Raw genomic sequence first — 14544 nt, 5'->3', positions numbered from 1 at the left:
CCTCCTCTTCTAGCAGGGTCACCATCTTGCACCGAGGGCAAGTGTATCCCTGCCAGAAGAGGAGGTGAGGTGCCTGAGGGCCGAGAGAGCTCTCCAGGCCCCCCCGGAGCAGCCCCCTTCTGGACAGAGGGTTGAGGGAGAGGCCACGGGAGGAGTAGCTGCGGAGACATGGAGGTATGTCACCCACAGGAGGAGGAGGCCAGCATGGCCTCTTCCTTCTCCTGGCACCAATCTGGAGCTGGGAAAGAGGTTCTCTCCACTTGGGGAGGCTGGGGCTGATGAGGCCTCCGGGGACCAGCAGGACCCCCAGCCTGAGACGTCAAGCGGCAAGGGGGCCACTGCAGGAGAGGCGAGGGCCAGGGCACGGCCGCCCACCAGCACCAGGAAGGTACAGCAGCAGGTGATTGTTGTTGGGGACTCCCTGCTGAGGGGCACTGAGGCGGCAGTGTGCCGCCCCAACCCGGAGACAAGGGAGGTTTGCTGCCTGCTGGGCGCATGCATCCGGCATGTGAAGGACAGAGTGGAGCGTCTTGTTCGGTCTGGGGGTCACCAGCCGCTCATGGTGATCCATGTGGGCACAAACGATGTGGCCAGGCAGGGTGTGGTTGGGACCACCAGGGACTTTGAGGCCTTGGGGAAGAAACTCAGGGAGCTGAAGGCCCAAGTGGCCTTCTTGTCAATCTTACCTATCCGGGGATTTGGGCCAGGAAGGGACAGGAGGGCCTCCGAGGTGAACGACTGGCTTAGGGTGTGGTGCCAGACTGGCTTAGGGTGTGGCGCTTCAGGTTCCTCGACCATGGCACTCGTTTTCTTGCCAATGGACTTCTGGTATGGGACGGGTTGCACCTCACGAGGATGGGGAAAAGGTCCTTTGGAGATGCTCTAGTGAGCTTCGTCCAGAAGACTTTAAACTGAGCTGGGGAGGGGGGTTCAGACACCCCAGGAATGTGTCTGCACTGGACAAGTGTGGGAGGAGGATCAGGGCTCTGGGAGTAGGGTTTTAGAGATACTGCAGGGACTGACAGGACTCCTACAGAGAGGGGCCAGGTATCAGGGAGGATGGGAGGAAGGAGGAGGCTGGGGACTCCAAGGAAAGGAAGCAGTGGGAAGGAGTTGAGGTAGCTTTCCTGGGAATAGGAGGGTATGATCTGGTGGGAATCAGAGAAACTTGGTGGGATGAAAGGCAAGTCTGGAACGTGAACATAGAAGGGTATCACCTTTTTAGAAAAGACAGGAAGGGAAAGAGAGGTGGGGGCGTGGCTTTATACATCAGGGAAGGGATAGGATGCAGTGAGACAGAATGCAGCACAGATGGGGATTCGGTAGAGGCAGTCTGGGTGAAATTTAGGGGTTTTGCCAGGGAAAGAGACCTGACAGTGGGGGTATGTTATCACCCTCCAGGTCAACTTGAGACCCTGGATGATGTCCTGACAGGCCAGATTCTAAGGATATCTCGGGGGAGAGACACAGTAATTACGGGAGATTTCAATATCCTGGATATTACTTGGGAGACTCACTCAGTGATGACAGCCGGGTCACGTCGCTTCCTAGAAGCTATAGAAGGAGGGTTTTTCACACAGGGTCCGAGAGGCGACGAGTGGGGGAACATTCTTGACTTGGTCTTGACCAACAGGGAGAAGTTGATAGATGAGGTACAGATTGGGGGAGCTCTGGATGCGAGTGATCACTCCATTCTTTGCTTTGAGATCAGGACTGGGGACGTGCAGCAGGTCGAGCACTAGAAGCTGGGACTTCAAGAGGGCCAACTTTGGCCAACTGAAGGCCAGAGTGGGGAAGGTCTCCTGGGATGGGTTACTGGAAGGTAAGTGAGTTGAGGAGGGATGGATAGCACTCAAAAGGGAGGTCTTGGAGGCCCAAGCCTTGACGATACCTCTAGTCAGTAAGGTGGGGAGGTGGAGGAGAGTGCCGTCATGGATGCGAAAAGAGGTGGTTAGAGGGATTAGACAAAAGAGGAACCTCTGTAGGAAATGGGTACTGGGGAAATAGACAAAAGGGTATACCGGGAGGAGGAGGACTGTTGCAGGATTCTTTACAAGGCTAAGGCTGATTACGAGTTGAGACTTGCCAAGAATATCAAGAGCAACAAAAAGGGCTTCTTTCAGCATGTAAATAGGAAGAGGAAGTGGAGACAAGTGGTGGGACCACTAAATAAGGAGGAAGGAGATCCAGTGACTGATATGAGGGAACAGGCACAGATGCTAAATGACTGTTTTGCCTCTGTGTTTTCCCCAAAGGAGGACGGGGGATATCCACATAGGAGATTAGATGAGGCTGGGGAGTTAGGGGCACAGATTAGAGTCACCTCCCTTGAAGTCGAGGGGCTCCTCAGGGCATTGCTAAAGTGCCACGCCCTGATGGGTTACACACGAGAGTACTTAGAGAGTTGGCAGGGGTTCTCTCATGCCCGCTGGCCTCCATTTTTGAGACCTCGTGGAAAACGGGTGAAGTTCCAGAGGACTGGATTGTGGCATCAGTGGTACCAATTTTCAAAAAGGGTAGTAGAAAGGACATGGGGAATTAAAGACCAGTTAGCCTTACGTCCATTGTAGGAAAAACAATGGAAAGGCTCATAATAGAGAGAGATCTAGTGATGCTAGATAGGGAAGGGAGGCTGACAGCCACACAACATGGCTTCCGCAAAAACAGGTCCTGCCAGACAAACCTTGTGGAATTCTATGACAAGGTTTCGAGATGGCTAGAAGGAGGGGATGCAGGGGATGTTGTATACCTGGATTTCAGCAAGGCCTTTGACAAAGTGCCCCATGATATCCTGGTGGAGAAACTGAGGAGTTTTGGGATACACCAAAGCACTGTCCGGTGGATTAGGGCATGGTTGACTGACCGAAAGCAGATGGTAACCATTAACGGGGAATCATAGGGATAACGGCCAGTGACAAGTGGGGTCCCCCAGGGCTCTGTCCTGCGGCTGATCCTATTTAATCTTTTCATTAATGACATGGAAGAAGGGGTGAACAGTCTGCTGATCAAATTCGCAGATGATGCTAAAACTGGAGCAGTGGCCACAACTGATGGGCAGGTACTCCAGATCCAAAAGGATCTGGAGAGACTATGGAAGTGGGCAGGAGACAACAGGATGGCGTTCAATGTGGATAAGTTCAAGGTCTTGAACTTGGGGCATAGGAATAGGTGTCATAAGTACAGGTTAGGTGACAAGTGGCTGGAGAGGGACTTGTGAAAGGGACCTCGGGGTACTGGTTGACTGCAGGCTAAACGTGAGTCAGCAGTGTGATGCGGTGGTCAAGAGAGCAAACACCACCCTTGGTTGCATAGCCAGAAATGTGGCTTCTAGATCAAGAGAGGTATTATTACCACTGTACACAACTCTGGTGCACCCGCAACTGGAGTATTGTGTTCAGTTTTGGGCCCCTCATTACAGAAAGGATATAGCCTGGTTGGAGTCAGTGCAGCATAGGGCCACAAGGTTGGTGGCCGGTTTGCAGGGGATGGGGTATGAGGCGAGACTGAGGGAACTGGGTCTCTTCAGCCTGGAGAAGAGGAGACTGAGAGGGGATATGTTGGCGACATACAGGTATGTGAGGGGATGTCACATGGAGATGGGTAGAGACCTGTTCTTCCCTGCAGAGGAAGGCAGGACACGCTCCAATGGAGCAAAGCTCAGGGAGCCAAGGTTCCATTTGGATGCCAGGAAGCACTTCCTGACAGTTAGGACCCCGAGGGTGTGGAATGGGCTTCCACAAGAGGTCATTGAGGCCCCATCAGTGTGGGTGTTCAAGGATAGGCTGGATGTCCACATGGTGGGCATGTCGTGAGCGGAGCCGGCTGGTGCCGGAGGTCAGACTAGATGGCTCGGGAGACCCCTTCTGACTTGTTCTGTTTCTATGTTTTCCAATAACCCAAGAGACGACTCTACACATGGACATCACCAGACGGCCAACACAGAAATCATACTATGTGCTCTGCAGCCAAAGATGGAGAAGCTCTATACAGTCAGTAAAAACACGACCAGGAGCTGACTGTGGCTCAGATCATGAGCTTCTTGTTGCAAAATTCAGGCTTAAACTGAAGAAAGTAGGGAAAAGCACTAGGCCACTCAGGTGTGACCTAAATCATATTCCTTTTTGTTTTAAAAAAATGTTATTATTTTTTCCTACAATCTAATATTAAAAACAGTTATTTAAGACATCGGACATACTGGGCTGACATCTTCCTCATTTTAACAGTCAGTAGCCATATTCGAATCTACGTATAGTCCCGTTTCTCTAACTGATAATAAAAAGAGTTCCAAGTTTGGTCGAAATATGCGTCCTCCTTCTCCTTCAGAGGCAAGATCAATCTGTTCCTTTCCATGCAATTCAAAGTCTTTCTAAGATCAACTCTTTGGTGCGTGGCTCTTCACTCCTCCAATAATGAACAAATAGAATCCTCACCACAGTAATTACATGTAAGATCCAATATATAGCTTATTTATCAAAATCATTAAGAATAATATCTAATAACAAAAAAGAGAAAAGTCTTCAGGTTTAAATTTGTGTTTACATTTCCAACATGTATTTGACATATTTGAGAACATTTTTGCTAATCTATTTAGCGATAAAAACTATCTAAAAAACATTTACGTCTGTCTGTCTGTCTGTCTGTCTAACTATAAAACATTTATATAGGTTTTCTTTATGTGAAGTTGCTAAGATTACCTTAATATTTCTTTCCCACAGCTTTTGCCGTTTCTATAACTCAATGTTATATCCAACATTTTATGCCCATATTATCATAGTTCCCTTAACTCATTTCATCTTTCATTTTTATGCCCAAAAGAAAGTTATACAATCATTTAACCATTCTTTCATCTGATTTTAAAATAATTTAATCAAATGTTGCTAATTCCTTTATAAAATCATATATTCTATAGTCTTCACATATCTTGTTCGTATTTGAACTTTTGCCACCAAGAAATGTCAATACCCTTACCACATATAAGCATGCCATCCCGTTTGTAAATCATGCCCTTCAAGATATAAAATTCCCTTAGAGTATTATCCATTCTCCCTCAGAAATGTATGAATTCTAACATAGCTTAAGTTGACTCCATAAACCAGATCAAGCTGTTTATCAATCTCTTCCTTTTCCAAAGCAGGAGCATCTGCTAGCATAATGTTTATTAAACCACTTAGGTTTTTATTTTTTGCTTCTGGTGTATTCTGAAACCTCTCCAATAAAGCAACTGAATCCCATAATGACTTATTTGTGTTAGATGTTGAGTCTCTTGATCCATCTTTTCAATTTTCTTATCAGAATCATCAACCTTCTTTTTCACCTCTTGTGTCTTTTGTTCATTTTGTTTTATTTTCATACAGGAACCTGCAAGTTGATTCATTATCTTCAACATATGACTATTCAATTTATCAATCCTTTCCTTTGTTCCAAAGCAAATTCTTGTATAGCATTTTGCACAGACACTTGAGAAGTTAGAGATGCTTGTATTGCCAAAAGTGTTGTTTGTATGTCTTTTAGGGATTTTCCCAAATCCACAGTTTTTAACTGATGTGTTGGGCTTTGGGAAGCAGAGGATGGGTGAATTTTTTCCATGATGAAAGTGAAGAGTTTAATTGAATAACCTGCTGTGGTACTAAATGGCCACTAACTAGCAGCAAAAAATCACAGAGAGAGAAAAAAAAGAAAAAAATTTTTTTGGCAAACAATGTATCTGTTAAAGGATAAAATGACCACAGGGTGGCAGCAAAAGATTATTTGCTGCAGAAACTGGAACAATCAAATCTCCGTATATATAGAAATGAAACAGAAAGAGAACTTTTTCAAACAATTAATATACAATAAATTCAAATTTAATTCTTCGCCCTTGGGGAGATTAAACATTAAAAAAAAAAACCTCTTCTCTTCCAAGTCTCAAATTTCCCCAGTTTCACTTAATCTCCCCTAGATTCGTCACCGCTTGAACTCCACAGGGAGAAACATAGAAACAGAGCGAGTCAGAAGGGGCCTCCCTGGCCATCTAGTCTGACCTCCGGCACCAGCTGGCTCCGCTCACGACATGCCAACCATGTGGACGTCCAGTCTATCATTGAACACCCGCACCGATAGGGCCTCAACGACCTCTTGTGGAAGCCCATTCCACACCCTTGGGGTCCTGACTGTCAGGAAGTGCTTCCTGGCATCCAAATGGAACCTTGGCTCCCTGAGCTTTGCTCCATTGGAGCATGTCCTGCCTCTTGGCAGAGCAGCAAAGGCACAGGCTGGGAGAGAATGCTGAGTGGCCAGGGGACTAGCGAAGGCAAGGTAGGAGCTGGGCAGGGGAGCAGAGGGCCAGGAACAGCAGAGAGGAAGGGGGGTGGGGCCAGAGAGGTTAGAGCAGCCAGGAGGAAGCAGACAGGTGGGGCCACCGGCCTGAGGGACTGCTAAGGCGTCGTCCCTTGTCTGTGTCCCTTAGCTGCGGCCCGGGCTGTCCGGAGACTCCCTTCCCTGAGACACAGAGGTTTGATTGTTTCTTTGTTTTTTTTGTTTGTGCTGTGCTGTGCTTTGTTTTTCTTCCAGTTTAAGTGTATTTTATCCTTGTGTGTGTGTGTGTGTGAGTGGGTTTTTGCCTGGGAGAACTGGGCGAGTGAGAGGAACTGCAGGACAAACAAGGCAGGGGACCAAGGTAGGGTCTTGGAAGGGATACCAATGGCAGACCAGGAGATGGCCTTGGCAGGAGTCATGGGTGTTGTTGTCCGCTGTGACAGCTGCGACATGTTCGCCCTTCTCCCCCAAGAGAGGCAGGGATACACTTGCCCTCGGTGCAAGATGGTGACCCTGCTAGAAGAGGAGGTGAGGTGCCTGAGGGCCGAGAGAGCTCTCCAGGCCCCCCTGGAGCAGCCCCCTTCTGGACAGAGGGTTGAGGGAGAGGCCACGGGAGGAGTAGCTGCGGAGACATGGAGGTATGTCACCCACAGGAGGAGGAGGCCAGCATGGCCTCTTCCTTCTCCTGGCACCAATCTGGAGCTGGGAAAGAGGTTCTCTCCACTTGGGGAGGCTGGGGCTGATGAGGCCTCGGGGGACCAGCAGGACCCCCAGCCTGAGACGTCAAGCGGCAAGGGGGCCACTGCAGGAGAGGCAAGGGCCAGGGCACGGCCGACCACCAGCACCAGGAAGGTACAGCAGCAGGTGATTGTTGTTGGGGACTCCCTGCTGAGGGGCACTGAGGCGGCAGTGTGCCGCCCCAACCCGGAGACAAGGGAGGTTTGCTGCCTGCCGGGCGCATGCATCTGGCATGTGAAGGACAGAGTGGAGCGTCTTGTTCGGTCTGGGGGTCACCAGCCGCTCATGGTGATCCATGTGGGCACAAACAATGTGGCCAGGCAGGGTGTGGTTGGGACCACCAGGGACTTTGAGGCCTTGGGGAAGAAACTCAGGGAGCTGAAGGCCCAAGTGGCCTTCTTGTCAATCTTACCTGTCCGAGGATTTGGGCCAGGAAGGGACAGGAGGGCCTCCGAGGTGAACGACTGGCTTAGGGTGTGGTGCCAGAAGGAACGCTTCGGGTTCCTCAACCACGGCACTCGTTTTCTTGCCAATGGATTTCTGGCAAGGGACGGGTTGCACCTCACGAGGATGGGGAAAAGGTCCTTTGGAGATGCTCTAGCGAGCTTTGTCTGGAAGACTTTAAACTGAGCTGGGGGGGGGGTTCAGGCCCCCTAGTAATGTGTCTGCACTGGACAAGTGTGGGGGGAGGATCAGGGCTCTGGGAGCAGGGTTTTAGAGATACTGCAGGGACTGACAGGACTCCTAAAGGGAGGGGCCAGGTATCAGGGAGGATGGGAGGAAGGAGGAGGCTGGGGACTCCAAAGAAAGGAAGCGATGGGAAGAAGTTGAAGTACATGTACACCAGTGCTAGGAGCATGGGTAATAAGCAGGAAGAGCTTGAAGCTCTCCTGGAAATAGGAGGGTATGATCTGGTGGGAATCAGAGAAACTTGGTGGGATGAAAGGCAAGTCTGGAACGTGAACATAGAAGGGTATCACCTTTTTAGAAAGGACAGGAAAGGAAAGAGGGGTGGGGGCATGGCTTTATACGTCAGGGAAGGGATAGGATGCAGTGAGATAGAATGCAGCACAGATGGGGATTCGGTAGAGGAAGTCTGGGTGAAACTTAGGGGTTTTGCCAGGGAAAGAGGCCTGACAGTGGGGGTATGTTATCGTCCTCCAGGTCAACTTGAGACCCTGGATGATGTCCTGACAGACCAGATTCTAAGGATATCTCAGGGGAGGAACACAGTAATTATGGGAGATTTCAGTCTCCCGGAGAAGTTTCCTCCCTCCATCAAGAGGGCCTTTCTTTTGTTCTTCAGACTGATTATTTCATAGGTTCTTTCATGAGCCGCATTTTGAAAGATTTAAATGCTCACCCAGCAGGTCCGATGCCCACTTTTAAGCTTCTTTTTTCTTCGCTAGTAAACCGGTGCCAGCAGCTTGTGGGGGGGGGGTGCACCCCTCTCTCTCCGTTCATTGAGAATTTCCCCGAATTTCTCCCGGCAGGTGGGGGACCGCCGCCCCCCACCAGGCCGAAGTATGCTCGGGCTTCTAATGCCTGCCCGAACAGGGCTTGGATGGGCCTCCCAGGGCCCTCTGTGGAACAGATTTCAACGTGAAGTACAGGATCCCCGTTCTCCACAGCCATCTCGCTGCGACGTCTAAATTTTATTCCTGATGAATGTACAGTAGAGGTGACACAAAGATTTAAGGAATTAGATCTGATAGACAGAGTACCTGAAGAACAATGGACAGAGGTTTGCAACATTGTACAAGAGGTAGCAACTAAAACCATCCCAAAGAAAAAGAAATGCAAGAAAGTAAAATAGCTGTCTGAGAAACCTTTCAAATAGCTGAGGAAAGAAGGGAAGCAAAAGGTGAGGGATAAAGAGAAAGATACACCCAATTAAATGCTGAATTCCAGAGAATAGCTAGAAGAGATAAGAATGTCTTCTTAAATGAACAGTGTAAAGAAATAGAAGAAAACAATAGAATAGGCCATCTTATTTGTCTCTTGAGAAACCAATACGCAGGTCAAGAAGCAACTGTGAGAACTGGACATGGAACCACTGATTGGTTCAAAACTGAGAAAGGAGTTTGGCAAGGCTGTATACTGTCATCCTGCCTATTTAACTTATATGCAGAGTGCATCATGAGAAAGGTGGGGCTAGATGAATCACAAGTTGGAATTAAGATTGCTGGGAGAAATAACAACCTCAGATATGCAGATGATACCACTCTAATGGCAGAAAATGAAGTTGAACTAAAGAGCCTCTTGATGCAGGTGAAGGAGGAGAGCACAGAAGTTGGCTTGAAACTCAACATTAAGAAAACTAAGATCATGGCATTTGGTCCTATCACTTCCTGGCAAACAGATAGGAAAGAAATGTGCATATAGTCAAATCTATGGTTTTCTAAGTTGCAATGTATGGCTGTGAAAGCTGGACCATAAGGAAGGCTGAGCGCTGAAGAATTGAGGCCTTTGAATTGTGGTGCTGGAGAAGACTCCTGCGAGTCCCTTCGACTGCAAGGTGATCAAACCAGTCAGTCTTAGAGGTGATTAACCCTGACTGCCCTTTAGAAGGCCAGATGTTGAAGATGAAACTCAAATACTTTTGCCACCTAATGAGAAGGAAGGAGTCACTGCAGAAGAGCCTAATGCTAGGATCAATTGACAGCAAAAGAAGAAGTGGGTGGCAGAGAATGAGATGGCTAGATGGAGTCACTGAAGCAGTTGGTGTGAGCTTACGTGGACAATGGGGGATGGTGGAGGCCTGGAGGAATGTTGTCGATGGGGTCACAATGGGCAGATGCAACTTCAGAACTATCAACAACAAAAGGACTTTCATGCCTCCAGTATGGTATTATGTTTGGGGTAGTGATCAGAGAAACACTGAATCTAAAATGGGCCATTTTTATTATTGGTTCTATCACAGTAATCAGTAAGACTTATTTAGTACTCAAGCAACTAATTAAATTAATGAAATACCTGTATTCCTTTTTGACCAGGGATACCAGGGATGCCATCATGGCCTGAGATACCCTGAAATACAAATCAAAATGTCTGCTTTGAAACAAAGATGGAGAACATTTTTTCCTATTGAGGTCCAGTTTTTCTCATCCAGGGCTTCCACATTTCAACACTCAGTCTGGACAGAGACAAAATGGGCAGGGCTAGAGTGGGCATGCATAGACAAACATCCATGCACACACACACATGCATCTGCTCCTAGTGTCTTTCTCCTCTGAGTGCACAAAACTTTCAGGAAACACTCTTCTTCCCTAAGAGGATAGAGAAGAAATAAGAGAGACTGGAGGGAGGCTAGTCTAGTATCTACAGTTGCCTGCCTCATGGTCAGAGACCTCCCTCATTTTCCTGCACACATGCCACCAGAAAGTGCACTACTAGAAATCTTTCTATGGTCTGGGTGCATACTCTGTATCTGGCTTTCTGTTCTTGTTTGTTTGGTTCCCTCTAATGTCTCTCTTGTTCTCCTTGCTTTTGCAGGGAATGAGGGAGGGAAAGACTGGTGGTCAGGAGGAATTTGGAAAGCTGACTTGTATGTGGCAGCTGGAGCTTCACTCAGATGCTAAGGTGGCATGGGAAAAGGATGTGTGGCCTGCAGAGACCTTTACGGTCTAGATTCTTAGGTCTGGCAGTCAAGATTGGACTGTGGTCCAGAGACGAACCCCTGCCTACCATCTTTGCTTTAAAAATAACTGATGCAATAAGCAAAGTAATTCCAAGATTCTGTCAAAACACCTCTTCTCCCCCAGTCATATCTTCCATGTCCTGTTCCTCATCTTTATTTCTTGAGTAAACTTCTACCATTTGTGTACTTCTGCTCTGTCTTCTGTTTTGAACATGCTGTCCAGCATTGAAAATACATTTCTTTTCTAGCTGGTCATTGCCAGAACTGCTATATAAATTTAAGAATGGGTGCCTGCATTTGTTTGTTTTCCTCTTCTTACCTCCTTCCCTTTTCTATTTTGTATTGTGTCTTTAGATTATAAATCTGAACGGCAGGGGCAGTTTTCCTTTTGTTGATTTTACAATCCACTTAATTTCAGGTGATTCTCTTACTTCTATCAGCCTTCCAATATGGTTTCAGAGAACTCTTGATTCTTCAGAGAAGGTTTTTAAGGAGCAAAGAGGGCTGCAAGGAGAAAGAGGGGACAGGAAACTTTCCTTCCATCTACTTCCTTAGATCAATCTATTTTAGGGCCCAAGCCACAATCTGAGATTGCATACTTACTGCATCCCCTTCAGCTCCTTTTAGACCATTGATTCCTGGTAAACCCTATAAAAGCATGGTGACATTGAAAAGGAACAATGTTAGAATAGAATAGTAGAATTGCTAAATGTACCTGAATTTTAAACATCTTTTACTTCTTAGAGTATGTTTTGCTAAGTCTGAAATCTTCAAAACAAGGTACCTAATTTAAACGGCCCAATTCAGGTGTTATTTCCCCTTATCTTCTCCCTAATCAAGATAGGGAATTAAGATCACACGTTCCCACTATACCATGCCCCACCACCAAAATTCCCAGATGCCTGCCTGTAGATAAAACATTTGAACAGACAGACCCTATCCAGAACAAATTTGGGCCAACAGTAGATTAAATGTGTATGAACCTTATTCAGACATTACACCTGAAGAAGTGCTGGAAATGGAACAGTCATATCCAGAGAATGGAGAATCTGAAAAAATCTCACTCCCCACCACATGTAGAGAGAAATAATCCAGACTAGACTAAAATAAGCACCCAATAAAAACATGCTTTTTGTTTGCTCATTCTGTAAAAAGTATTTTCTATGTTAATTCTCATCGTGGAAACTACTGTCACCAATTTGGCATATCTGTAGAAATTATCAGTGACCAAACTTAAATAAAATCTGCAAACTTTAGATTTTGAACACAAAGGGGCAAATATGGGGTATGGGCAAAAATGTTTGAAAGGGGACACATACTTGCTTTTAATATGAAAATGTGAACCGGCATTTCCTCTTGGCTTGAATAGCAATTGTTGCTGGATGTAACTGATGACTGGGTTTGTAGTACAACACAACAGCTAACTCCTGCAAGATGAGGGCAACAAGCCACCCAGACAACCTATGGCTTTTTCCTCAGGTTGTGCTCATGATTAGTTGCCATGTTGTACAAACCCAGCATTAAGAGCTCAATATTGATAAAACAGTGCATTTTCTAGTGCATAGTCAGAATTTGATCAACAGTGGTCTTGAAAGGTTTGGGGCCTAGTCAGTGGGGTGAACACCAAGACCAGTGTGATCATATCTCCATCAAAGTTCTCAGGGGAATGCATGTGGCAATCAACCCATCTTCCCCATCCAGCTATAACTTTGACCTTGCAGAGATGGAAACAAGCAGCCTTCTTTAGGAACCTAACAGGAGAGGGAGAAGTGATTTGCAGAAACCTCTCTCCTGAAGGGAAATGCTCAGGTGGTATAGGAGCCTCAAGGATAGGCTAGGGATGTGGGAGGGTTCTATTTGGGTTCCCTGGCCTTGGCTCCTAGACTCCAGTCTTGTGTTTGCCAGAAATTGAGCTCTGTGCAATGCGGAAGGAGCTCAATCTTCTGCAACAAGTACAGCAGCCCAAATGGCCTTCTGATTGATGCTTCTGATTGATGCTGCTGATAACTTCCTCCAACAGAAAGTGGAGGAAGAAACAAGAGAAATGGCTATCCTTTACTTGATACTAACCAACAGGGAAGACATAGTGGACAATGTGGCAACTTATGGGAACTTTGGATGAATGTGACCATGTCACACTTGAGTTCCCAATTCTAAAGGAAGCAAAAGTCAAGCGTAGGGACATTTTGGTCCCCCTACCTTGATGTACAACTATTTTAGGAACCCACTGCCACAGCATAGGCCCGATAATGGGCTCTCAATTGTGTTCAGTCAGATTCCACATGGGATTTCCTTCACCTAAATTAAATCAGGATTTCCTCCACTTCTTCCCTCCTTATGTCTTCCCTTCCTCATCTTTCCTTCCTCCTCATCACTTCTACTTCCTTCCTCCATCCCCTAAATACCTATAGCTTCTTCTTCCCTTTCCTCCTCCTACCTTCTCCTTCTTCCTTCACTCCCTTATCTTTCCAAAGGAAAAAGAAAGTCCTGCGTCCAAGTGGCACTGAGCAGGCAAACATCTGCTAATTTTGTACATATTATGCTAGATCCATATGCTTGGGTGTTTGTTTGTGCAATTTTATTAGCATTGCAAAATAAGCACAAATTGTAGTCTGCCTTAGAGACAAAACCCTGACTCAGCCTATTCCCATTATTGAATCAGAAGTGATCAAGAGGATCTGTCAAGTTCCAATGACCCAGATTTCCCTGTTTTGGTATCTCTGTACAAGAACATGCACCTACCAGCTCACCACAAACCCAACCCACACAATTTAAAATACTACATTCCATAATATGTCCCATTCATTTCTGATGCTAAATATGGTGCTCTGTTAGACCACCTCAACATGAGTAAAACCACCAAAATCACCCAAAAGAAAGTACTGATTACAAGTGCTGTTGAGATCTATAGCACCCAGCATGCCATATCTTCTTGTGACTGTTCCTGATAGTCACAAGAGAAAATATGGAGAAAATATCATAATGGGGACAATGGCAAAGAATTCCATCTTGATTTTGACTGTATACTCACTCTTTGTCCTGCAAAGCCGGGCACTCCTTCTTCTCCCTTTTCTGCAAAAGGTGCATGAAAACCCTACGGAAAAAAAACTTTCGCTCTAATTAAGTGTAATAACTACATATAGTACAGTAACAAAATGAGTAACCAAAATTTGCACATGGAAGAAGAAAAAGAAATGCAGTTTCTTCTCCCACTTCATCTCACTACTTTTTGGCAGTTTTTCTCTAGCTCAGCTTCAGTGTTAGAAATAAGCCAGGAAGGAAGAAAATTACATAATTGATGGAGTACCTGTGGAATGTATCAAAGTCAAAACAGTTTTACTCCTTTTTCTCATGTGCTTACTGTTGTGTAAGAAGTAGACTCTCACCACCCCTTCATATGCGAACAGGACAAATACATGCTTAAGATATACACACATGTCCCTCACAGTCACGTAAAGACACAATTCCAGCATCTTTAAGAAGTCTGTTCTGGATTGTAGAAAACATTGGATAGAATCCTTTTAAATAAACATTGCTTTGAATCTTTGCCAAGTGGAATGCACTTTAAGCAAGCATAGGAGGATCTTGACCATGGATCAGGGTTAAGGATGGGATGAACCCTGTTGAAATCTCTCCAAGTATTCATGGATTTCTTCTTGTGCTTGGCTTGGTCTTCCCAAGACTGCCAAGCCAAGATGAAGTCCATGAACAGTTGTTGAGCCCTGGCTGCACAACTGGCAACCTTCTTCTGCATCAGCAGCACCCCAAAGGATCAGCTGTAGCTGGCACAAAAGAGAAATGCTGCTCAGCAGTGGAGATGGAGGCTATATTCTTGGTGGGCACGTGGTTGCAGGGCACCCACCAGGAAAGCA

At 46.4% G+C, this 14544-nt stretch overlaps 1 protein-coding gene across 2 annotated transcripts in view; it reads right to left on the bottom strand.

Annotated features, from left to right (window-relative positions):
- Positions 1-14544, bottom strand: part of LOC123024237 (collagen alpha-2(IV) chain-like) — a 238633-nt gene that overhangs the window by 93431 nt on the left and 130658 nt on the right. For both annotated transcript variants that reach the window (XM_044431658.1, XM_044431659.1), the window contains exons 15-17: positions 13704-13766; positions 11276-11320; positions 10009-10062 (exon numbers count right to left, since the gene is read on the bottom strand). In XM_044431658.1, the coding sequence (XP_044287593.1) occupies positions 10009-10062; positions 11276-11320; positions 13704-13766 (162 nt within the window). The remainder of the gene's footprint in view (positions 1-10008; positions 10063-11275; positions 11321-13703; positions 13767-14544) is intronic.

This window comes from Varanus komodoensis, unplaced genomic scaffold, assembly GCF_004798865.1.
Source record: "Varanus komodoensis strain SLA01 unplaced genomic scaffold, ASM479886v1 scaffold23, whole genome shotgun sequence".
NCBI classification, from domain to species: Eukaryota; Metazoa; Chordata; class Lepidosauria; order Squamata; family Varanidae; genus Varanus; species Varanus komodoensis.
This window is presented reverse-complemented; position numbering and strand designations above follow the sequence as displayed.